Source organism: Canis aureus, chromosome 17, assembly GCF_053574225.1.
Source record: "Canis aureus isolate CA01 chromosome 17, VMU_Caureus_v.1.0, whole genome shotgun sequence".
NCBI lineage: Eukaryota > Metazoa > Chordata > Mammalia > Carnivora > Canidae > Canis > Canis aureus.
The window spans coordinates 31,845,991-31,872,370 of record NC_135627.1 but is presented as its reverse complement, the minus strand read 5'-3'; the positions used below and the strand labels follow the sequence as shown (position 1 = coordinate 31,872,370).

At 38.7% G+C, this 26,380-nt stretch overlaps 1 protein-coding gene across 24 annotated transcripts in view; it reads left to right on the top strand.

The window, feature by feature from the left end:
• The window catches only part of LMO7 (LIM domain 7), a 197,390-nt gene that overhangs the window by 142,633 nt on the left and 28,377 nt on the right, over positions 1-26,380 (top strand). For 11 of the 24 annotated variants that reach the window (XM_077855337.1, XM_077855334.1, XM_077855336.1 and 8 more), the window contains 11 exons: positions 140-338; positions 3,872-4,124; positions 4,462-4,746; positions 5,056-5,334; positions 5,639-5,839; positions 6,701-7,420; positions 8,384-8,413; positions 15,919-16,036; positions 18,315-18,457; positions 19,767-20,199; positions 21,858-22,166. In XM_077855337.1, coding sequence (XP_077711463.1) covers positions 140-338; positions 3,872-4,124; positions 4,462-4,746; positions 5,056-5,334; positions 5,639-5,839; positions 6,701-7,420; positions 8,384-8,413; positions 15,919-16,036; positions 18,315-18,457; positions 19,767-20,199; positions 21,858-22,166 — 2,970 coding nt within the window. The remainder of the gene's footprint in view (positions 1-139; positions 339-3,871; positions 4,125-4,461; positions 4,747-5,055; positions 5,335-5,638; positions 5,840-6,700; positions 7,421-8,383; positions 8,414-15,918; positions 16,037-18,314; positions 18,458-19,766; positions 20,200-21,857; positions 22,167-26,380) is intronic. The other 13 variants (XM_077855345.1, XM_077855348.1, XM_077855347.1 and 10 more) reach the window with 6 other exon arrangements.

Here is a 26,380-nt window from a genome sequence, read left to right as displayed (position 1 = left end):
TACTCTTTTTATGTTTAACAGGGAAATCTCATTGTCTTACTGACCAAATATAGCACAACTTGAGCTCTGCAAACAAGTAATGATGTGATCGTGATTTTGGAAGTTTATGGTAACTCTTTTAAAAAACCTTTCCTTTTAGGCTCTTGAAGACACTAGCTGTCTGAAAAGGAGTGGCAGGGACAGTGGTTACGGTGATATCTGGTGTGCTGAACGTGGAGATTTTCCTACTTCTCCAGGCAACCATAAGCGAGAAGATTCATTTGAAAGCTTGGACTCTTTGGGGTCTAGATCATTCACAAGCTGCTCCTCTGATATTACGTTGAGAGGGGGACGTGAGGGTGAGCTGCATTTTTGACTGTCAGTTCATTTTTTATTTGTTTGCATGTTAAGAGAAAATTGGGAATGGTAGAGAGTAGAAAAATAGAGCAAAAACTGTTGGGGCAAAAATTTTATTAAGATGTGAATTTCATAGAGACTAGAATATTGGGGGGTTTCTTTTTCTTTCTCATTCCTTCCTCCCTGTATCACCACTAGAATGGTAATAATTTCACTTTTTTTCCCTTCCATATTTAGAGGCAGGTGGGGAGACCATTAACTGTGACGTGTTCAATCAGTCAATCAGATAATCTATCCTAATTCTCTTCTCTTCCAGATTCAGGTTTAATAATCTGTGTTCTGAGGCCTATTCACTGATACAGCTACACACAAAAAAGATTCTATAAAAGCCTCCTGTAGTTCTTGAATAATTTGCTTCTCAAATGATAAAAAAATTTAAGAAAAAGCAAGCAAAATATTTCTATAGTTCTCTTCCAAGTAATTATTGATACCTATTATGCTAGAATATTATGCTAACCTTTGATAAACTAAATAGCCATACTAGTGTGGTATTTGAAAACCTCTTTTGGTTCTATTAGGGTCAGAGTGAATCCAGGACAGAGTGAGGAAAGAACATATAAATGAAAGCTACCCTGTTATTGGAGGAACCTTCTTTCAAAAGCCTAATATTTATGGTCAAATCAGTTATTTAAATGCGTGTCTTCTTCCAGTGGCTATTAGGTGGTGTCAGAAATTTCTGCCTGTGTACCTCTAGCAATTCAAATTTGAGTAGACTGAAACCACAAGTTAAATTTTTGTGCTTCTGCCACCAACATGAAAAAATTGAGAGTTCAGTCATGAACTTATGCTAGATTGTTAGGGATTTTACTTTGCTGGTTATATTGATAATTTTATATTTTTACTTGTTTTTCCTAGTGTTCTTATTAGAAAACATTTAAATATCAGCAAAGTTGAAAGAATTTTACAGTGAATACCCGTGTTCCAGCTACCTAGGTCAATAACATTGTACTGTGTTTACTTTATCACGTTTACCCCTCTCTATACATTAATTATACATCTTGCTTTTTTGAGATACCTCAGAGTACATTATGCTTGTCCTAAATAGTTCAGCATACAACCATCGATAACAATCTTTGTTCTTGTTGTTCTGGTATAAATTTTACATAGAAGCCGTATACTACCATGGCTTTGGTTTTGAAGAAAATTAATCAACAAATAAAGCATTTCTAAACCTCAAATTATTAGGTTTTAGAGTAGTATTGACACTTTAAGTTAAAAAAAAGTGAATACCTATCTAAGAGTTAATTAACCTTTTATAGTTACTGCTGCATTTGTTGGTTGTCTGTTCTGAGAGTGTGATGTTTTCATAGCTTAGATGACTATTAAGGTTTTAAGGAAATGAATCTGAGTTTATAATTCATCTGAATGATTAAAACTGTAAAAGCAGAGGCTGAAATTCTTAAGGCACTATATCCCTTTGTCCTGACTGAATAACCGAAAACATGCAGTGTTTGAATATATATCCAGCCAACAAAGAATTAACGGACAAAGACAAGGTGTGTGGGAATAGACAGGCTTCTGTTGGTTCCAGGATAATGGTCCCATGGTGTGGAATGGAAGTCCTCTCCTTAGATACTTGTTGGAGTGGATGCCTGGTACAAGTGACAAAAAGCAGAAGGCCCCTGTCACACTGTTTCCCGATATTGGGGAAGGAGTTGCAGAGCTTGTTTAAAGAGGGTGGAAGTAAAGACTTAGTATTGCAACTGAGGGAGAAAAGAAAAGCCTGTGGCCCACCCCAATGATCAGACTTTTGTAATCAGTGTACTGAAATTTTGCTACCTACTGCGTTGTAATCCCAATCTGATCACCACCACGAGGATATTATTTTTAGGTTAAGAGCATTGCAAAGTCCTTAGTTTTATACGAGACCTCTTACCCTATCAAAGATACTTACCGGCAGCCCAGGTGGCTCAGCAGTTTAGCACCGCCTTCAGCCCAGGGCGTGATCCTGGCGACCTGGGATTGAGCCTGCTTCTCCCTCTGCCTGTGTCTATGCGCCTCTCTCTCTCTCTCTCTCTCTCTCTCATATGAATAAATAAATAAAATCTTTTTTTTTAAAGATATTTACCACTCCATAGGGAACTTCACTGGATTCAACGATAAAAAGATTTTGAGTTTAAAAATTCTAACATGGAACAGATCTTAGGTACAGGGCACAGGCATCCTCCCAGAGAGCCCTGGTGGGAAGCCAGCAACATTTGCAGATTTTGTTGCCAGATACACAGAGGCAGGAAGAAAAGAAGGGCAGAAAAGGGAGATAACTCAGCTTGGATCTATAGTAGTATTTTGTAGCCTCTTTTCTTCCTGTGTCTTTATTATTTATTATTTATTTTTTAAAAGATTTTATTTATTTATTCATGAGACACACACACACAGAGGGGCAGAGACACAGAGGGAGAAGCAGGCTCCACACAGGGAGCCTGATGTGGGACACGATCCCGGGACTCCAGGATCAGGCCCTGGGCTGAAGGCAGGTGCCAAACCACTGAGCCACCCGGGCTGTACACTTCCTGTGTCTTTAAAAGAGCAGACTTAGGGATGCCTGGGTGACTCAGTGGTTGAGCATCTGCCTTCGGCTCAGGGCGTGATCCTGAAGTCCTGGGATCAAGTCCCACATCGGGCTCCCTGCATGGAGCCTGCTTCTCCCACTGCCTATGTCCCTGCCTCTCTCTGTGTCTTTCATGAATAAATAAATAAAAGCTTTTAAAAAAAGAGCAGACTTACTTTATGAAAACAGACCAGTTTTGTATCTATCTGACCTTGAGGTGTATCAGAGTGCATTCTTTTGAATTTGTGTTTGAATGATTTGGGATCAAAACACACAGTTCCCAGTATTTCCATGGCCACCCTCAGAAAAAGCCTTAAGTTGTGTGTGTTGATTTAGGAATGAATCTTGATCTACCGTTGGACCAAATGATTTCTGAAGTCCCAACCTCCTATCTGATGTGTGACTCTTGCTTGTAGGGGTCTCGTAAGGATCTAGCCAACCCCTTTGTGATATCATGCTTTCTGCTTCTCTTTGCATGTCCTGCCTTATCTCTCACCTCACAGAAATTTGAGACAATGGCATGCTTTATTTTAAATTATGGACTTTACCTTGAATGACTCTTTGATCTCATTTTAGGTGTCCTTGACTTGATTGCTACATATTCATGTGTATTTCATCAATAAATTTTATGTAAAGTCACAGGGGCAAGGAAGATTGGGAAGAAAAGGAGTTCAGCAGCTGATGCGGACTTTTTGTGCTTAGAATGTACAACAGTAAAAGAATGTAGCGCATGCGCCTCCAGTATGCAAAGCAAGTTCCTCCTAATGGATCTTATCACAACTTCATGACAATTTCTAAAAATATTCCCCAGAGTTAGCAGAAGAGCCTTGGCTTTCCAAGGGAAAGGCAAAGCAGGCATGCTGTGTGGGTTCAGTTAGACAAATGATCTGGAGAGTAAAGCAGATTCTCTTGCCTTTTTTTTTATAGGTTGCGAAAGTGACACAGATTCTGAATTTACATCCAGAATGCAGGATTATAATAAAGATGATATGTCCTATCGAAGGATTTCAGCAATTGAACCAAAAACTGCTTTACCGTTCAATCGTTTTTTGCCCAATAAAAGTAGACAGCCATCCTATGTGCCAGCGCCATTGAGAAAGAAAAAGCCGGACAAAAACGAGGATAACAGAAGAAGTTGGGCCAGCCCAGTCTATCCAGAAGCAGATGGAACATTTCCAAGGTACTGGGATGCGAGCTGATGATGGAGTTTTAGAATTCAGTAGGCTTTATGAATTTGCTGGGATATTTAAATATGGGAAAAGGAATGGTTCTTAAAATGTATTTCATAGATAATAAATTTCACTAATGAAAAATTTTTTTCCTTACCCATATCTTTAGTCATGCATATCCTTATGATATTTCTTCCATTTTAGAGTGTCAGCCTATGGTGTGCCGTTCTTTTTTTAGATGCATGCTTTTAGCCTATTGACATCTTTCAGCTTATTGGGTGACTTCTGTTGTTCATTGTGAGCTGTTATTTTCTTTCTTTTTTTTTTTTTTGTCTTCATTGATCTCAGTGGACACACAGGGAATCCTTTAATTTCCCATCAAATTAGCAGAGCAGAGTGGGATTTTTCAAATCCAGCTTGCTATCAGAAGGAGGTGTATGGTTCTGAAAGTGGTTCTGACTCCGAGGATGAACGAAGGTTGCCTGACATAGTTTTGGATGACTTAGCCAACCGTAGATTCCGAGTGAAAAAGAGGCCTGAGTGTTTCATCTCGAAAACCACCTCTCCTAGCTCTTGCTCACAAAGGTTTCCTCCTGCTGACCCATTAGCCACTGGGCTGTACAAATTGACGAGGTCAGAAAAATTTTCCAAGATCAGAATGTCTGTTATGTTGATTTTAATACATAACACCCCAGATTGTTTGCAATTTGTCTTTTTTTAACACATCTTATAATCTTTGGCCCTTGCATATCAAGCTATTCTCTAATTAAATGAAATGCTGTTATATAATTCCTTAACTTTGTTCTAGGAGCTATGATGATGGGAGTGGCAACTAATTTGTCTCATTCAGTGGTACAACCTTTGTGAGCCAGAAAGCATGCCTTTTTGTTGCGTGTCCCAAATTGTCATTCAGTAATTTAATTGGTTGGATGTTTTGAACAGTAACGAGAGGAGAACTTGGGGCACAAATGTCGAGAATTGTCCAACCGTACAAGAAACTTCAAGCTCCTCTTGTTACTTGGAAGAGGAAAGAGAAAAGACAAGGACACCCAACACCATAAAGGATGATCTTTATGTGCGAAAGCTAAGTCCCATCATGCCAAACCCAGGGAATGCTTTTGATCAGTTTCTTCCCAAATGTTGGATCCCAGAAGATGTGAACTGGAAAAGAATAAAGAGAGAAACTTACAAACCATGGTATAAAGAATTTCAGGGATTCAGGTTTGTCTCTGTGCACGTTTCCATTGTTCTAGTGTTCATTCAGCACCCCAGCTGGATGCATTTGAGGTGTGCTTTTTATGAGGGAGAAAGAGAAAGGTTTTAATTTTCTCTAAAGAAAGGTTCTAATTTCTCTAGGTTTCTGTAGAACCTCTATAACTGAAAAAAAAAATGCCGTTTAAATTTAAACCTTAGGATCTGGATCTTAGAAAGCTTTTTGCATGACAGGACTTTCAGTGGTTATAGTTTTCTCCAACTCTCTATCCTTCCTTTTTCTCCTTTCTCTGCATCACTTGCTCTACGGTAGGAGGAATTCAGATTCTGAGGATGAGGATTTGAGCTCTGACAGAAGCTCCTCCATATTTAGTAGAATCCAAAAAGCAAAGCATAGGCTAGACAGCAACTGCCAAAGACGTTCACTCTTGCTGGAATTGGCTACCAAAGGGGCCAGGAGCTCCCGGAACACCCATGCAGCCAGGAGAACCAGTGGTTCTGCGGATGAGCCCAGGTGTACCTGTGTGCATGAGCCTGCCTGCTGTTTGAGTCTGGCCTGGGACCCTGTGCCAGCTGCTGCTGCTACATTAATCTCTGACCATGATGTGCTGGATCATGAAACCTTATTCATAATATTTAGCACAAAAGCCTAATGTTTGATGTATTGCTTTCTGTGGGAGCATATAAGCTTGGGAATCTATAGAATTAAATATCTTCAGCACAATAATGTACAAGATAGTACGTAGTTACGCATGGCATAGTCAGTTCTTTTGGAAAATTATTTCTAAAAAGCTTCTACAGAAGTCGATCTAATTTTATGGTTGTGTTATGTGTGGAGATGTGGAGAAAGGAAATAACTTCTATGTAAACACCAGGGCACACAAGTCTGGTGGGAAAATGCAAAGAAAAGATTCATCAGGGTCTTTTTGAAAGCTTCACAGCATTTTTTTTTTTTTTTTAATTCTGCTGACTTGCATAAAGTGCTTGATGACCAGCTCTTCAAACTCTGCAACATCATTGCTGTTTCTCTGGGATGGGGACTACCTCACCATGGCTAACAGTATAAGAAAAGAATGAAAGCAAGTGTGTGTACAGCAGGGAGGTGTGCTCTGTCTATGTTCTAGTCCTGTCAGTTGGCCTGGATGGTGCTCACCTTTCTTGAGAAGTATGCTCTGCATTTGCTTCTTTAAATGGTATCCAAGAAGGTCACGGGTGATAACGTTAAAAGCTAGTTGTTTCTTCCAAGCAAGAATCTCTCCTGTGGTTCCATAAAATAATACACCCCTGGGAACTGGCTAGTTGGTCTGCTGCCTAATTACCTTTTCTCCCTAAACTTAATAAGATTCTCCCTTCCTTTTTCTTTTCTGTGCTTTAGTCAGTTTTTATTACTTCAGGCACTCCAAACATATTCTGATGACATCTTAGCTTCTGAAACAAATATCAAAATTGATCCCACTGCTGGCCCAAGGCTCATAACACGCAGAAAGAATCTCTCTTCTGCACCAGGGTGTAAAAGAGATGACCTTGAGATGCCAACTCTAGATCCCGACTTGGAGAATGATGATTTCTTTGTCAGAAAGACTGGGGCTTTTCATGCAAATCCATATGTTCTCCGGGCTTTCGAAGACTTGAGAAGGTTTTCCGAGCCAGATGATTCTGTAGAGCGAGATATAATTCTGCAGTGTAGAGAAGGTGAACTTGTACTCCCAGATCTAGAAAAAGATGACATGATTGTTCGCCGAATTCCAGCGCAGAAGAAAGAGGTGCCTCTGTCAGGGGCCCCAGAGAGATACCAACCAGTCCCTCTCCCCGAACCCTGGACTCTTCCTCCAGAAATTCAAGCAAAGTTTCTCTGCGTACTTGAAAGGACACACCCATCCAAAGAAAAAAGAAAGAGCTGTGGAGTGTTAGTGCCTTCCTCCAGGAAGAAGAGAGATGACATGTTGACTCGCAAGATCCAGTCTTGGCAGCTGGGGACGACTGTGCCTCCTGTCAGTTTCACTCCTGGTCCCTGCAGTGAGGCGGACCTGCGGAGGTGGGAGGCCATCCGAGAGGCCAGCCGACTTAGGCACAGGAAACGGCTGATGGTTGAGAGGTCAGAGTGTGTTTCTGCAAGGATTTTGCTTGTCATGGATGGTCTTGTATAACTTTTCTTGTGTGAGAAAGTGGCATTGTATCGCCCAACTCTGCATGTCATGAGCCGTTTTGAAGCATCCTGTAAAAGTGTATATTGTGAGAAACCTATAGTGATTTCATGGAAAAAGTGCAATTCCATATTTGCACATCTCTAAATCAACTGCTTGAGTGAGGCCTGTTTAAAAAGATGTAGATGCAAACTTTGCCTTTGGCCTTGAGGAAGACTACAGTGCTATCTGCAACGTGATGTTTCGTGAAAGTGTTTTCCAACTATGTTTAGAGACTTTATATTTGCACGTCCAGGCATTTTTGAAACAGTCTGGTTGTGGTTTTCTTCATTTCTTATATTTTGAAACGTTTCCCTTAAAATATGGCATTGCAAGTTTTATTTAACTTGATTATGATTTTTGTTTCTGACCTAGGTTCCTTGGACTATTAATATGTGACTTTTTAAATTTATAGTTTAAAATTCAGTGCAAACTTTATTAAGATGCATGGATGTTATCTGCTGTCTGCTAAATTTTACCTGTATGTAATTATGGCTATTTTGATAATAATGTGTCTGCATTTATGTGTTATGCAACTTGTCATTTTGATGTTCAGCCTGTTGAACTTTGGGATGGACAAATACAAGGTTGATTAAAATCAGTAGATCCAAATCTAACTTCAATTTCCAGAAGCAGGAAGCTTTTTGTTATGGATTTGTTGGTTCAAGGCAAATTAGGAACCTCTTTATCTCACTTAATATGGTTCCTTGAGGTATGAGATTAATTAGAAACAAAGACATTATCAAGAATAATGTGATAAAATCTTTTGAGATTTGTCCATCTCTTAGTTAGAATCTTAAGTTAAAATTATTGAACATTTAAAAAGTAAACAATTAAAAAGTGACTTTTAATTTTTTGGTTTTCTGATTTCTTAGACTCTTTCAAAAGATTTATGGTGAGAATGGGTAAGTTTTTTAGTTCACAGTGGAAAAAACATCTTTGCATATTGTTTGTCTTCTGTGTAATATGTCACTGCACTTCTATCCTGGCATGTCACTAAATGGGGATGCTGTGTGCTGTGCATGTAATTTTTAAAATGGGAAATTTTTTCTTAATTTTGCAACCTAATAGTAAAATATCTGTGTCTGAGTATGCAGTGCATGAAGTGCCATATGACTGCAATAGATTTTGTTTTTATTAGAAGTTTAAAATTCAGATCTGTTTTTCCTTTTTTTCTTTTCTCTCTCTTTTTAATCTAAGGAGTCAATTAAAAGTAACACAACTACTTGCCTAAGATTAGGTATATTTAGTTTAGTATTTGATTGCTACATAGACCAAAATTCTTGCTTTTGGATGTTGAAGCCCAAATGAAGATATTTTAGAAAATCTATGATGGAAAAGGAAAACTAGCATTTACTTTGAAGGTGGAATTCATACAATTGGTATTATCTATATACTCTCAGCTTATGGGGAGCTTTATTGGTTGGGATGAGGAACGACATTAATCTTCCCTTAGTAGAATTTGGAAACATTTTCATGATTACTGATTAGGGTAAAAAGTTATAATGTGGCTGTGTTACAAAGCCAAATCAACTTTCCAAAACTGCAAAAATTAAAATCTAAAATTTCCTAGAAATGCTTCCCAATTCTAGAGTAATGGAGAGTTAAAGCAAATGCTACCATACTTTTACTTTTTACTGCACACTGTAGAATCATTCATTCGTAGTGCAGAATAACCAGGTGGCTGCATCTTAATATTTTCCATTAGACTTCCTGTGACTTTGTAAATCTAACTGCTAATAGGTTTTGAACAAGAAGAAAATTTAAGTATGTCAAATATTTTAATCTGCTGAAGCCTTAGTAACTAAGTATCTTCCCCTACTGGGATTTATGTCATGTCTAAGAATCTCTAGTTTTGGTAGCATTAGATAATTTTTTAAAGTGTAGAAATCTTAGAACTTGCTAACATTACTACGTGAAGCAATATAACCATTCTAGGTGTCAAAAGTGTAACTGAGTCAAGGACAACTAATTGCAAATACTTCTCAGCCACTGATTTTAAAAAATCAGGCTCCCAACATGCTTTCAGTATGCCACATAAAGGCATATTATTCCTTGTCCAGCTTCTCAAGGGCTTAAAGCTTTCTCATTGGTGAGGGTGAATCAGGCACTTGTCAGCATGATGCTTAAGCATCTGCTAATCTCCATTCATCATGGGAAAGCTGTTTTAACGGATGGAAAAAAATCTCTGCAGCTTTGAGCATTTTGAATGAAAACTTTAGGTTATTTTCATTGCTAATAAGACTTAATAATATAAGCAGTTTTTCTTAAAGAGGATATGAGTACATGAATACAAGTAGTTGATCAGAGTGTAGACATGTGCAGCTATTTCAGTGACTGCATATGTTCCTCCATAGGGATACCCTGGATGGCTAAGAAAGGAGAAGAGAAACCCAAATGCCAAGTTCAGAAAGCTAAGGATTTTTCTGACTATAGCTAGCAGCCGCAAATAATTTTCTATAGACTCTCTCAAGATTGTTGCTTGTGTGGTACAGTATTTGTTTTAAAGCCTGTTCCCCTTGCAGTTTAGTGCCAAGGTAGCACAAATAAGCAAGGTTGTCTAACTGAGACTGATGAATAATGCATGATTTGTCAAATAATGGAAAGTAAAAACGAATGTCTTCAGAAAACTAAAGTTTTATACCCACTTGTAATCAAACCTTTTATATGGGATTTTTTTTTTTTTGGTGTTCTATCAGTTACCAATATTTTTCTTAAACTGATTTGCTGCAATGAAAACAACAATTGGATTGAGTATTAGCATTTAATATCAAACTTATTTCCTGTTTATAGACCTGTTCATATAACAGGAGACAAGTGGTGTTTCTTAATGGTATTTCTTGGACATACTGTACAGTTTTAAGCTTAGAATACTTAGCTGGAAAATCATTATTACTTAACATCCTGTGATTGAAAAATGACTGCCTATAACACGAATGCTTTCTTTTTGGTAAGGACCAGGTGAAAGAGAAATGCACATTACCTCTTGAAGTCTTAGACTATTCATTTTGAGCTTGCTTTTTATTTGGCATTTAACATCTGTCACTCTGTTTATTTTTAATATGCTTTATATGTGGCAGTCCTTTTGTCACGTGTGCTTTTGTGTTGCATGGATTTGTCTATGGTTCCTTGACATTTGAAAATATGGTTATGATGCCTCTTGGCAGAACCTGTGAATGTCAAAGTTGTTGTAAGGGTATATAGTTATAATTTGTAATATGACTGAGCCATTCAGTCTACTGCCAATATCAACAGGAAGTGAAAACCGAAAGTTAAGTTGTAATCAAAGAAAACTAAGAGATCTGCATTTCATGCATGAGTTTTGATGAAAAGATTCTGTAGAACAGTAAGGACACCTAAGGCAACAAAAAGGAAGGGCAAATAAAGTTGATGTGAGTTTCTGGGGATTTTGTACCTAGGGACATTTAGTAATGTCCACAGACATTTCTTTCTTTCTTTTTTTTCCCACAGACATTTCTGATTATTATACTGGGTGGGTTGAGGATGGGGGTTTTCTACAAGCCATGCTTTCATATCTTGTAGTGCAGGATATAATAAATAATTATATTTACAATAAATAATTTTCAACCCCCAAACTATCAATAGTGCTATTGGGAAAATCTGATTTAGACTCTAAACCTATAAATGAAAAGTTCCTTATATTATCGTTCTAGTTTGTAGTTACTCTGCAGCCTATTTTCCAGGTTTTAGTACTGATTATGCTTCAGAGAATTCCTACAGCACCTAATGGAAATATACTTAAAAGTGCGTAAATAAGTATATTCCTATCTTCCCTTAAAGGTTTGAAACTCCAGGGACTCTGCACTTAGTATCATGGAATTTCTACTTGCTGTTTCGGTGATTTTATATTTGGGAAGTTTTCTGCATGTTGGTCCTTTTTGATGCCTTAAGTCTTAGATATTACTTCTTAGGCTGTCTCTAGTCTGCGAGGTAGGTAGGGAGGTATTAGATGCTTTGTAGATATATGAAGAAAGAGACATAGATATCCCAGCTCTCCAAAGCTCATACAGCTAGTGAGCGGTAGAACTGGACAGGGGCATCATTTAATGAGATAATCCATGTAGACAGACCACTTGGCAGTGTTGCTGGCACACAGTAAGCCCTCAGAAGTTTAATGTTATGCTGTTAATTCTAATAAGGAAAGAATTCTTCATGATCTGGCTGGAAGACTAATGTACTCAAAAAGTTCTAGATTTTATCAGTGTGGCCTAGGGTGACCTTGCTAATCTGAAGCAGTTCTGGGAGTGAGTTTTCAAGAGATCCCATGCAGTCATGTTTGCCTTAATAAGAACAGTTGGTGTATAGCACCAGTGGTTATTAAAATACAATCAGTATAACCTTGCCCTTTTCTCATAATAATCCCTTCCTTGTTTAGAAGACAAGGAACTGCGGATCAGAGAAGCTAAATGATGTTAGGTTGGGGTGAAAATTGGTGCCACTGCAAGGCCTGGAACCCTCACCCCAGTCTTTCAGTACTTGATTCAGCCTGCGTGGAACGTGCTCAGGCTTTATTTAGGTAACTTTACACCCTAGGGAACAAAGGGAACTCCCATTCCTGCCTTACACAGAGATTAGTCTACTCTGGACAGTGTTTGGCTCACTTGGTTCACACTGGGGACCTCCTCCTGGGCACCAGGCCCTGTGCTCTGAGATCCCAGGAGGGTGATGTAACCTTTGCCCATGGTGAATATGTTTTCTGAAAAGGCACATGTAAGGTTTTATGGGGCAGGAGGATGAGAGCTAAGAGAACACACATGGACATGTCTGGGTCAGCCGAGACTATCCAGCCTTCCCTCTCACCAAAAGAATATTAAAATATTGGCATTTCTAGGTTTGTTCTGGAACTTATGTAACCTTATGTGTTAGGTATTCAGATTTCTCTCATCCCTTGATCCTGAAAATTTTTTTCTTCCCTCTTTTTAGTGCATCTGTTAAAGTATTAGCACAAAAGTGTTATTCTGTGTAGTTATAATTTATATTTTCGAATTCATTAAATCAGGTTTGTAGTCATACCTATTTAAATGTGTATATATGTATATATAAATATAAATATATATACATACATACATACAAAATATTTTATTTATTCACAAGAGACACAGAGTCAGAGACATAGGCAGAGGGAGAAGCGGACTCCCTGTGGGGAGCATGATGTGGGACTTGATCCCCGGACCCCGGGACCACAACTCAAGCCAAAGGCAGATGCTCAACCACTGAGCGACCCAGATGCCCCTAAATATATATTTTTAAAGATCCTATATATAATTTTATATATATTCTATTTAATTCCTTAATACTCTTTAATAAATCTTAAAAAGCTTTCTTTATAAAACTTTAGGGAGGGATGCTGATTTATCATATGCACACAAAAAGAAACCTATTGAGTTTATTTTGCTTGGTTAAATATGATAAAATGTACCTCATTCTTGCCACAGGTGTTAAGTACATGTATCCTGCATGCCTTGTTATGTGTTAAGGTGTTTTTCCCCAAAAAACATGTGGACCTGTGAGGGAGATAAACTAAGCGCGCGCGCACACACACACACACACACACACACACACCTATATACTCTGTAATGCTGAATGTTAATGCCAGGAGAAAGCTATAGCTAATGCACTAGAGAAGTGGAGAGGAAGGCCAGACCACTTTTGGCATGGAATAGATAGGAATTATCATCAATGTGATAGAATATTCTCTAGACCAACACATTTTTCAGTACCTACTATGAGCTGGACACTCTTCTAGGCATAGGTGATAGAGGAGCAGACAGGCCAAATCCTTGCTTTATAATCTTACGGGATGATGTGTAAATAAACATTTCAAATGGCAGTAAATGATGTGGGGAGAAATGCTATGGGAAGAAAGAGTGAAGGATGAGGAGGCCAAGGGAGAGGGAGGGGCACTTGTTCTTTTATGTAGGGTGGTCAGGGAGGGAAACGCTTAGTGTAATGTTCAAGCAGATGACTGGAAGTGAGAGATAAGCCACATGGCTGGTTGGAGACCATTCTAGACAGGTTGAAGAGCAAGCCGAAGAGCAAGAGATTTAGCCCCAGCATGAAAACCAGTTGGCTAGAGTAGAATAAGTAAAGGGGAACATGACAAGAGATGAGCAGAGAGAGGTGGGCAGGATCCAGGTAATGTCTTAGATCTTAGAAGAACCTACTTTGAGCTCATGTGAGAAGGAAAGAACCTGATAGATGCAGTGTACAGGGATATCACCATCTGAGGGTAACTTTGAGAAGATCCCTCTGGCAGTCGTGTTGAGCATGCACTGTTGGGCAAGAAGACTGATTTTTGTAATAATCCAGAGGGGAGATGTGATGACTTGGATCAGGGTGGTAATGGCAGAGGTGGTGAGAAGTGGTTGTGTCCTAGTTCTAATTAGACAGCAGACTGACAGGATTTACTGATGGGATCAGTTATGATGTATAAGAAAAAGAGAGGTATCTGGGATGACTCCAAGATTTTTGGCCTATAATCAAGATAATGGAGTTGAAGTTTACTGATGAGTACGTTGTGGGGTGAGTGATCATGTTTTTGGTTTATGACAAGTCAAGTTTTAGTGGCCTGTCAGACTTTCAAGTGGAGAATGAATAGAAAGTTACACATGCCCATCCAGTGTTTAGTGTCTCAGGGATCCTGAGGAATGAGTGGCATTTACAAAGGCATATATACCGATGAAGGGCTTTCATGTTGGAACAGTTGAAGACAGACTCATTGGATCTGGAGGCTGGGTGATAATTTAAGCTACTTTGAAAGGGTTGGTAAGAGTTGACTGTGTTCTCTGATCTAGGGTGTTGGCAGTAGAAGTGGAAAGAAAAAGACACTGAATAAGAAGAACTGATAACTAATTGAAAGTAGGGAGAAGGGAGAGGCAAAGGTGAAAAATGGTTCTTAGGTTTCAAATGTGGATGATTGGAAGCAAGTTACACCATTAACAGCCACAAGCAGAAAAGCAGGTTTGGGGACAGGGTTGCATTTGGCTACATCAACAATAACCATGTGTTTAGTGAGTTATAGTTTGCAGAATCCTTCCTAGGTATTATTTCAATTGGTCCTTTTACAATTGAGGTGCCTAGGGGGATATCCATGCAGATATTTATGCAACAAGTAATTGGAATTGAGTCAAGGGAGGGCCTGGCCCTGGGCTGTGAATTGGGAATCATTTGCATAGAGACTAATTGAATTCCTGAGCTAGCTAAGGGCAAGCATGTTACAAAAGAAATGTGGTGATAGCAAAATCTTGGGGAGGGTGGAATTTAAAGCCTCAAGAAGGAGATGTAGAGTTACTTAAATAAGTTACTTAAATAAAGCAGAGCCTGTTACAATGAAATAAAATCCAAAGTGCATTATGAAAGTTCTGTAGGAGGGAGATCCCTGGGTGGCCCAGTCGTTTGGCGCCTGCCTTTGGCCCAGGGCGCAATCCTGGAGACCTGGGATCGAGTCCCGCGTCGGGCTCCCGGCATGGAGCCTGCTTCTCCCTCTACCTGTGTCTCTGCTTCTCTCTCGCTCTCTCTCTATCATGAATAAATAAATAAATCTTAAAAAAAAAAAGTTCTGTAGGAAAGCACATGCTGGGTACTCCACCTTCAAAAGCTCCATCTCTTTCATTCCTACCAGCTCTCCAGTATTCAAACTGGACTACTCCATATTCACTACCCTATTCTTCAGTGCGATTTACCATCCCTTCCATGTACCTCATGTCTAACACCACCCCGCTCTGCTCATTGGTTCTACTCTAAGTTGAGCTGAGAGCTAATTCTCAGGACATACTCGTGACAAGATCACACATTGGGAGATGTGAAATCTGCCTTAATAAAACAGAAGACTTTAAAGGTCCTTCTATTATAACTGTCTGTTATTAACTACCTACAGTGCTTTGAGAATAAGTCTAGTGCAGTAATGGGGTGGATCTTAGAGAATCCTTGAGAAGAAGTAACACTTTTTTTGTGATAATGAACTTGAGGAGAAAATATCAGGTATCGTTAAATTATTTAATAAGTGCCCAGAAAAGGCAGCCAAACCTTATAAGGTTATCTTTGGAGGAGAGAGAAAATACAGATGATTGTAACAAAAAGTTCTTTCTAAAGCAATCCTTTTATGCATGGACCACTCCAAACTTGAACATTTCTTTTTCAGACTCAAACAGGGCTTGCTTAGCCATTTTGTGAAAGAATTCACACTTGAGTTGAGTGTTAGGCTCTTGTTTCTGCGTTTTGGAAAAACACCATTTATCTCTGTAGTGCTATTTCTGTGATATTATCACTATAACGTCTAGGTAGTACAGCAGAAATTTAGATGGAATTTCCAAACAAAAGCCCATCCTTCCAGTTTTAACCCTAAATCGGGTCATGTGAACCTTGGTTACCATGGGTATTTTTGTTGTAGGAGTAAGTCCATGAGTGATGTCAGCGCAGAGGATATTCAGAATTTGCGTCAGCTGCGTTACGAGGAGATGCAGAAAATAAAATCACAATTAAAAGAACAAGATCAGAAATGGCAAGATGTGAGTACTTTTTATAATGGGAGAAGGGAAGACTAGGTGAATGTACTTCTTGATTCTTCCTTGCTTCTTTTAAAGAATATCAGTATGAGATGATTTTCCTTGCTACAAAATTCAGTTCTACAGAAAATGTGACTAGCTTCCTTTAAAAAGATTTGCATGCCTTTTTTTGCCTATTACTGTTTCCTATTTTAAAGCCACTGTGAAAAATGTAATAGGATCTTTATTTTCTAATATTCTCTGAATTCTCAAAAATGTGAATCTGCTCCTTATAGCACGGTTAATTTGTTCACTTGCTTTGGTCGGTTGAATTTGGGGTATGACTGTTGTTATTGAAGCCTGAGAAGGGAAAAGACTTAGATCAAAGTTTAGGAGTAGCAGAGGAGTAGGGAGTCCAGAACAGTCTTGGCATTAGCAGGGAGAGATGAAGGGGGCTCTCAGAGTTAATAGAGAATTGGGGAGAAGTAAGAAATATAACTAGGAGAAAAATTTTGGTTGGAAAAGTAATTGTTTGATATGAATCAATTTTAGATGTTTTCACAGAGCTGATTTATATCCAGTTGTTTATATGGACACAGACTTAATATTTAGCTTTGTCCCTGGAGGAAAAAAAGCTTGACTTTTTTTGAAAGGGGTAATTGTTACAAACCAAGGGAGTGTCTAGAGATACAATAGATAAATTATACGGAGCAAACCCAAAGGAGTTTGAGGATAACTTTATGGGAAGAGTAGAGAGTTAGAATCTACAAAAGGACCAGGGATAGTAAATCTTCATTTTCAAAGAGATTAAAGTCTATGAAATGAAGAACCACCCTCTGCTGTGGCTGCATTTCTAAATTCCAGTGTCTTTTAGTTGGGAACTCAATTTAATGATTAAGAAACAGTAATTCAATGTTACTTTGCCAAAATACATGGGGGACGGTTTCGGGTGTGAAAATAAGTATTGAGGAGTTAACCATTAATTCAGATGAAAATTCATGTTGATTATCCTGTAGGACTAAATGCACACTGATTTTGTTCTTTTTGCAAGTGGTTCATGTTGGCTTCAGGCTTTTTTTTTTTTTTTTTTTTTTTTTAAGATTTCATTAATTTATTCATGAAAAACACACAGAGGCAGAGACATAGGCAGAGGGAGAAGCAGGCTGCCTGCGGGGAGCCCAATGCAGGACTTGATCCCAGGACCCCTGGATCATGCCCTGAGCCAATGGTAGATGCTCAACCACTGAGCCACCCTGGTGCCCGGGCTTCAGGCTGTTTTTGAACAGGAGTGTCTCTGTTGAATCTTAAGGGTATAAACCAATCTCATTTAGTCTGAGAACTTGATGTGCTTCTCTTTGGACTGGAATGCACTAGCAGTTCTTAGTATGGCATTTCTCTATTTTGGAGACATGGAAAAGTCTGGGCCACCCAAAATGTCTTAAACCCTTGAGTGTCACAACAGCTTAGGCTGCTAGAGCTAATTTAAAAGCAAAATGAGGTTGACTATCCTGGGGTCACCCAGCTGCGTTAGACTTCTGTTCCTGGGACTGTGGGAAAAAGATCACTTTTCTTATGGGATCTTCCTTATTGCTCTGTCGTTAGGTGGAGTTTACCTGCTTTAAAATCATATACTCAAGGCTGAGCTCCCCAGGAAAGCCTTTTCAAACTCTGCCTGCCCCTGCCTGGAGTACGATTGACCACTCTCTCTCCTTCAGACCCTCACCATCTGTGCAATCCAATCATACCCACTGTTGAAGTATTATTTATGAGTCCCATTCCCTTCAAGACCAACAAGTTCCTTGAGGGAACCCACGTGTTGTGTGTCTGCATGTTTGTGGTCCTCTGCCTCAAAGCAGGGATCAAGCCCGGTGTATGTTAAATGAAAGACAGAGTGTGCGTTTATGCGGAACCAGTATAATCTTATCTCTTATACTTGTACTAGTGAAATATGTCATTTCACACAACAGCCAGATTATTGGAGTGAGATGAAAATGAATTTGAAACAATTCCTGATCTTTCTGACCTGGCACCCAATTACAAGCATTTAGCATTCTTTGTGAAATGGGCAGGGAGGCAGGAAAACAGTAATGGGGTCTATCTTACTAGGTCAGGTTTTTTAGACACATGAGATAAAGGTTGGTACAGAAACGCCAGCTATAAAAAGCAAAATTAGGGCACCTTGGCATCAAGTTGGAGTGAATAGTTTCAGCGATGTAATGGGATACTCTGGCACTCTCTTGCTGCTAGAGAGGGTGTGGAGAAATTCAGGTATGCCTGTGCTGATGTGATTTTCTTCTGTCAGGACCTTGCAAAATGGAAAGATCGTCGAAAAAGCTACACTTCAGATCTGCAGAAGAAAAAAGAAGAGAGGGAAGAAATTGAAAAGCAGGCACTTGAGAAGTCCGAGAGAAGCTCTAAGACCTTTAAGGAAATGCTGCAGGACAGGTAATAAAGCTGAATACATCTCACAATTGTAGTTACCAGTGTTAGAAATCCATATTTTATGTAAGGGTAGTATGATAGGAGTAGATATCAATATTAAACCATAAGCAGATAGGCATGAAACGGTCAGGATTTTGCTCTGCAATGAAAAAGCAAAATAATAAAGCTATAATAAAGCAAAATAATAAAGCTATAATAGTGACTTGGATTAACAAAAGAAATGGGTGCCTAATATAGATGTGCATTATTTCTTGATTTTTACATTGTATCTTCAAGTACAGTATAGGGTGGTGTTGGCTGTCTTCATTCCAGAAAATAAACTTTTTCTCTTTTTAAAATGAATTTAGGAATGGAATGGCCAAAGAAAATCAGCACCCACTCATCTAAATTGTGTAAAATACAAAGTTCCTTTTCATGTTTTAGTGGTGCGATTAAAATCTATTTTAAAGGAAGACAATATAAACATAAATGTAAGGGGTTTATTTTTGGTATTGCACTATGACAGGATAAAGGTCCAATTTAAACTTTCTTGTAGAGCCGTTACTGTGAGAAACCTTGGAATATTTATCGGTTAGGAGGAAGGCAAATATGGTTTAAGGATAATATCAAAAAGGAAATGTGCTGTCAGGTGAAATTAAACAAAGCTCTTTTGTGTCCTAGAAGCAAATGGTAAACACAGTTTCATTCACTTAAAAGAGGTAGTCCCTGCTAAATGGTAGTGATGAGGATGTTTCATGAACTTCTCTATAAATATGAAAGGTGTCTTTAATCTGTAATAACTGTCCATGCAAGTTCTATCAAGCTGTATGAAATCATGTGCTAACTTGATCTTAACTGAAATCAGAGTCTTTTGTGGTCTTTTATTTTTACTAAATTATTTAAAATTGTAAATAGGAAAGAAAAGCTCACAACCCTGTAAAGGAACCCGTCTCTTTGGAAGGTTCAAATTAATTGTCAAACAATTGGTTATATTTATAGTGCACTAATTTTGGAAGATTTATAAACTGGTAGGTAAAACTGTGAATAATCCCTTGTAAAAATATCCTCATTTTCTTATTAACATTTCTTTATAAAAATCCCTCTAAAGGACTCGAGAGCCTGTTTAACAAGAGGTGAGCTCATACAATCATTCAGCGTAGAACTAAAAAAATTATATGCATTTATCCTCACATTCTGCTAATATTGCACTAGTTCTCATGTGAAGTCAGTTACGTAGTCTTTTTATTCTCAGTCCAGCTTATGTATTGCTCTGTCTTTCCACCTCTGTGTCAAATGTGTAACTTTGTGGTTATGGTGTGCTTCTCCTGCTAAGGGAATCCCGAAACCAAATGTCCACAGTGACATCGAGGAGGAGGTTGCATTCTAATGATGATGTGTTGAATGAAGAGATGCTTTCTCCTACACTGACTATGTCAGAAGCAAGTTACCAGAGTGAGAGAGTAGAAGAGAAGGAAACCATGTATTCTACAGAAATTCCTAAACAAGATTCTACAACTTTTGTGAAAAGAGAGGACGCTGTAACCACTGACATTCAGCTACCTTCTCAAAGCCCCATGGAAGAACAACTCCCAGACTCTTTGTCTTCTCAGCATTCACCAAGTACACGAATGCAGTCGACTCGAGTTTCAGCCTCTCTCCCCAGAAGTTACCAGAAAACCGATACAGCCAGGTTAACATCTGTGGTCACACCGAGACCTTTTGGCTCTCAGACGAGGGGAATCTCATCACTCCCAAGATCCTACACGGTAAAAAAAAAAAAAGTGTCCCCAGTTCATTTAGTCTGTTCCCAAGAGCAAAATGTTGGGGAACTTGCAGAGAAGTTTGAGTTACATCTACTTGGTGTAGAGAATGTGCATCATTTATGTATAGGGCAATTTTGTTGCAGCCAATTTAGATTCAATAGCTATTTAATGCTTCAAATATAACAACTCTGTGGAACTGATTAAACTTTAAATTCAATGAAAGTAAGGCTGATACATTTTAAAGAATGATTAAGCTGCTAAGGCAGAGTATTTTTTAATGTTATACTTTCTCAAATATAGCTTTTATAAAGTATTAGGCTGAACTACATAAAGATGCTAGTAGTTCTTTTTGACCTACAAAACCACACTTTCATGTGGTTTAACCTAAATATTTTCAGGTGCCTTATGTACAGCTTTCTATTTTTCTCTGATTACCTGCTGTATTAGAACTTGATATGCTTGAATGGGGTTGTTAAAATATATCTCATGGTTCTACTTATATTGGGATTTTTAAGAATATAGAAAATAGAATCATTTACCCTTAGAATGAAGCAGTGCTTGTATATCTGAAAGTGGGTATATTAATTTTAAATATGTAAGAGGAAGCAGTACAGTGTTAAGATCATTGTTCAGATTCCTTTGACCTCTGCCAATATAATATCCTCAATCTAAGAAAAAACTTGAAACAGTGCTCAAGGTAAGGAAAACCTGCCTAAACTAGCCAGGAAAGTCCTAATCATTATATTAAGTAAATAGAGATAGATTTGGCAGTATAAAAAATCAAATGTATATGACTCATTACTAACAGTCGAAAGGCAATGTATAGACTCAGAAAAATATTAGTAAAATGAATTCTAGATATAGGGAAATATCACTTGGACTTAACATGCTCCTACAAATTGGTAAGAAAAAAGATAAGCAGTAAAATGATGGCTATAGAAATGAGTAGCCTGTTTAAGGAAGAGGGAGTTCAAATGTTTGATAACATAAAACATACTGAAGCATGTTCAGCATCATTAGAGCAAGAATGAGGTGTACAGCTTTTACACATCAGATTGACAAAGTTTTAAAACATTGAAAATGTCTGTTGGCAAGGATGCAGAGAAATAGCCATTCTTATACCTTACATTGGGAGTACACTGCCACAATTTTTTTGAGAAGATAAATATGTATAAAACTTATACATTACATTTATTGTTTTAATATTACATTTGTTATATATAAAATATCCTTTGGTCCAGCAAGTCTACTTTTGGGAATCTCTAAAAATCAGTATTCCAATTATAAAAATATGTGGGTATTTGTTGTAGTGTTTTTGGAAGTTACTGAAAACTTGAGACAACAATGAATAAATTATAGATGTCTGTACTATGGAGCATTCAGCAATTAAAAAGACTAGAGATCTGTTAACCTCTCAGAGTGATGTAAATGAGTAAAGCAAGTTTCTGAAATCTATTTATAATATCGACATTTTGTAAAAAGCAAATCTTCCTCCCACTACATACATGCTTATCTGTTAGCATGAAAGAATGTGCTCCAGGCTTGTAGCCATAGTTGCTATGGGAGGTACGTTACCTTTATAGTTTCAAAGTATTTTATGTATATATTTTTTAAACAAAAATTCTAAGGATACCAAGCTTAAAATGACATTTGCTTTTTAGATGGATGATGCTTGGAGGTATAATGGAGATGTAGAAGATGATAAGAGAACTCAGAACAGCTTTGTCAGCACCTCTGTGCAAAAACCGGACACAAGCCAGCTTGCTTCCAGCAAGTCCAGCGAGACAGAGATAGCAGCGGTGGGAGAAGGTGTGATGGGGCTGCCCTCTCCTACACCCTCCTTCTCATCACTTTCCCAGGACCAAGCTGCCACTTCTAAAGCCACACTGTCTTCATCATCTGGCCCTGATTTAGTGTCTGAGCTTGGAGAAGGGAGAAGCTCACCACAGACGGAGGTCTCAAGATCACAGGTGAATTTGGGAAGGCCGCCTATTCTGAAACTTAAGTATTTAAATCTGGAAACCATGATTTAACTTCTGAGCATTATTATCTGGGCTGATAATGTGGAAAACAATATTCCATTCCATTTTTAGAACATCTTGGAAGAAGTAGGCCTCTTCCACCTTCACGTGTATAGGTCCAGATAACCCTTGTGATGTATATGTGTGTGTGTGTGTGTGTGTGTGTGTGTGTGTGTGTGTGTATGGACACTTTTTGGACACATCTCTTTAGGGCTTGACTTTTTTTCTCTCTACTCTTCAATTCAGCAACTGGTACCTTATACTTCTAGTTGTCAGCAGTCCCTGGTTCAGGTGTAGGGGTCACTTGGGAAGTTACAGATTCAAGTCTAACAGGTAAGTGAGTAATAAAAGCCCCTTCTCAGGGAACTTAACTTAACTGACCGTGAGGGGAAATTGGTACACATGCTAGTTGTTGACCTCTAAGGAGATGGCATTTCTTTTCCTATCATGTTAACCTTCTCATGACTTTTTTGTTTCTTTAAAGGTTTATTTGAGAGAGAGAGAGAGAGAGAGATTGAGTGCATGAGCAAGCAGGTGGGGAGAGGGGCAGAGGAGCTGGGAGCCCTATACAGGACTCGATACCATGTCCCATGAGATCATGACCTGAACAGAAACCAAAAATCAGATGCTTAACTAGCTGAGCCTCCCAGACTCCCTAACCTTCTTATGACTGTTAATACTGATTTATAAAGTCTACAATTTTGTTCCATTTCTTGTATCTTAATGGGAATATTGAGGCTTAGTTACATTATGATACTTATATTCCTTAACATTTAGAGTCTAAACAACGTATACCATCAGATAAGGAATGACGAGGGGGCATTTATAGTGTTTCTTACTTAAAATCACCATAGATGGTTTTTAGGAGAATGCGAGGTAATGAAAGTAGTATGTTTTTTATGTAAGCTGAAAGTCATTTGTTATCTAGAGAACAGAAAGCGTTTCTTAAAAAAATAGAAACTAAAAACACCTTTTTAAAGCAGTTTGATCTCTGTATGAACACCTTAGCATGGAGGAACTTTTGTGGTTCTCTTGCACAATTCTCTGGTAAGGCACCAGAGTATGTGTGCTTCCAAGACACAACATCAAGTAAATAACTTGGCCTAAGTTATATTAGTGAAGTAACTAAGTGCAATAATTTGATATGGCATGTTTACCCCAGAAAATCTTTACAAGTCTAAGTTTTTTGTTTGTTTTTCTGATTATGAAGTACTTTGTGCTTCGGAAAATTTGGGAATGCAGGAAAATATGTATGATAAAAACTATTGGTAATCCCATCTTTTAGAGATAATCTTTCCTATTTTTGGGTGTGTTTCTTTGTTCCATACAAAGAACATAATATATATATTATATGTAATATATAAAAATTATATATAATTTTTTAATTATAAAAATATATTTATTCAGACTGCTGAAATAATTAGTTGTAAATTTTTTTGCTTCATTTTTAAAGAACTGGAAATATATAATTAGCATCCTGAGTTTCAGTGGATGAGAACAATAGCCTGTGGTATACTTGAAGAACATAAGGACCAGTGGGTGAATAATAAAAACAGAAGCAAGGTGTCTTTTGAATAGCAAACGCAACAGAGCAGCCTTGTTAATGTATTGTGGGTGGTAGTAACTCTCTCAGGGTGGTAGCTGACTTCCGTGGATTAAGAAAAAGAGGCTAAGTGTGGTGTGCGGCTATGTTCCAGCTTATTGCAGTTCAGGAGAACCTGAATTAACGTGGCGTGGTTTCAGGTTTCATCATTAATGGATTTATGCTTCTTTGTCTCCAAACTTGAAATGATATCCTACCAAGCAAAAGTAGGCTTTGCTGAGTAGATTGGAATTCTTGAACATATGTCTATAGCATACGGTGACTTGCCCATCTCTAGGTTGCTTGGTGTGTCCACTCCTACACTATGAGGAAGGCAGCTCAGGTCTCACCACCTACTCTTATCACTGAGAATGAGCTTACTGCCTTGGGATGGGCTGTGGATGCATGAGAGAGTAAGTCAAGGCTGTTTTTGTAACACTCTTCGAAACATTTGTCTCAACTCTCTAATTCGAGGTGTTCAGAAACTAGGTAAATAAAAAATAGTGTGTGGGTGAACATCTAGATGTTTTGGCAGCTTTGTAAGAGTTCTTCAGGTCTCCTCTCTCCTTCTTCAGTCACATTTTCGTCGGTTATATCCTTTCACTTCCTCCTGCAGAACCTCCCATGATGTTCTTTTCTGTCCTGGCTTCTACCACTGAAGGGCTAATTCTCAGGCCCTGTCCCCATCAGTGTGAATGCTTTGTGAATTGTCACATGCATCTGTGCATTCTGAGCAAGGCTGGTGTTAGACTGACTTGCATGATGCCAGGCTGCATGTGGTCACTGCTCTGCTCGGGAGCTTCCTGTGGCACTCCGTGGTTGTTCGGTGACGTTCAGAGCCCTCAGGGGAGCACTCTGGCCCCTCAGTGCTGGTCCCAAGCTCCCTTTATGGTGCTGAAACAGCAGTTTATTGAGTGTTTACCGTGTGCCAACCAGGCTTCTTGGGCTGTTTCTTAGTCCTCAGGGCCCCTTGGGTCCCTGTTTTGCTGCTATGGAAATTGAAGCATGGAGTGGCTCTGTTGTTTGTCCAAGGCCATGCAGAGTACTAAGTGCTGGAGTCAGGATTTGTAACCAGGCCCTCTGACTCAAGGTCACCTGTACTGCACTATGTCGTGAAGAAAAGAATTGGAAGTAAGTGACCTCGCCTCACAACACTGCTTGCTTTTTCTTACACACATCGTACACTTTCTTAAGCACATCATAGATACCTGTTCTTATTGTTCCCATGTTAAAAAATACTCATTTTATTCATGTGCATCTTGTGAAGTCATCCTGTTCTCTCAAAGCCCAGGAGGGTCACTTCCTTTGTGAGTCAAGACCTCTTCTTCCTATAGTTGGAAATGAACTTTTCACCCTAGGTGAGAAAATTTCATTTGCTGGATTCTTTCCTGTTAAATATTCATCATTTCTCCTTCGCTGGTATTCTTTTTACCCTCCACAGCCTTTCCACATAGTTGGCACGTATGTATTTACGGACTCGAATTGCATTCAAGGCCTTGATCACCAAACTGAAGTATGAACTTGATCCATCAGATAATTTAGGTCCTTATAGGCTCTTTAATGTGGGAGTGTTAAGATTAAGGCATATTGAACTAAGCACCGTGCTATTATATGGAATTATTTTAAGGAAACAAAGTCTGGGGGCCAAAAACTGGTTAGGAGCCTCTCGCAGAATTGTGGTCACAAGGTGGTTTATGCCATTAAGAAAGGAAGGCTTAATGCAGGAAAAAAATTAATATAACCTCATTCAAAATTTGCTCACAGAGATTTCGTTCCTGTCTCCATTGCCCAGGTGGGGTTTCATTCCTTCTGATTCCCTTTTCTCCCATACTTCTCTTGTGATACTGCTTCTTTTTCTGCCTCTTTTTCTGATCCAGGCTACCTGGGCAAACCTGAGGGTGACCTCAGAGCTCTTCATCCATCCTCTTCATCTGCTTTGCAGAAGTGGCTTTGATCATTTCTCCCCTGATTGGTTTCATCTACAGGGTTTTGTTTCCTTTTATGTCTTGTCAGAGCCTCTTATCTCAAACTCCATCCAAATCTACATTTCAGAACTTCTGCCCCAGATTTTTTCATATGGTACTCAGAAGCTAGATGATATAGATCGAAGGAAGGAAGCTTTTTACAGGTTTGCTTTTCAATCACCAAGCCTGTGACCATATCATAGCTGCCTCCCATGCACTGTACTTGTCACCTTCCCTAGACCCTACTGTCTGTGAGGGCAGGAAGCAAGCCTGTTTTGATGGCTGTGAGCACAGTGCCTGGATCTGAAAGTATTCGTTGAATGCTGAGTTCTATTGGCTTTAGAGCTAGGTATGTCAAGTGTTAAGCAGGATTTTCTTTAGTTGACCTGGAAACTGCTTAATCAGCATATGTATCATATGTAACATTGTTTCCGTGTGGAATAGAAAGTAATTAGGGGCAGCAGCCATGTACCTTGGCACCTCTGAAGTATTTCACTGAATCCTCCCAATAACCTTACAAAGTAGATAGTATTATCCTCACTTTTACAAATGAAATACTTGAGATTCGAGTTACATAACTTGCCCTGAGCTGGTTAAGTGCTTAGACCACAACTGTA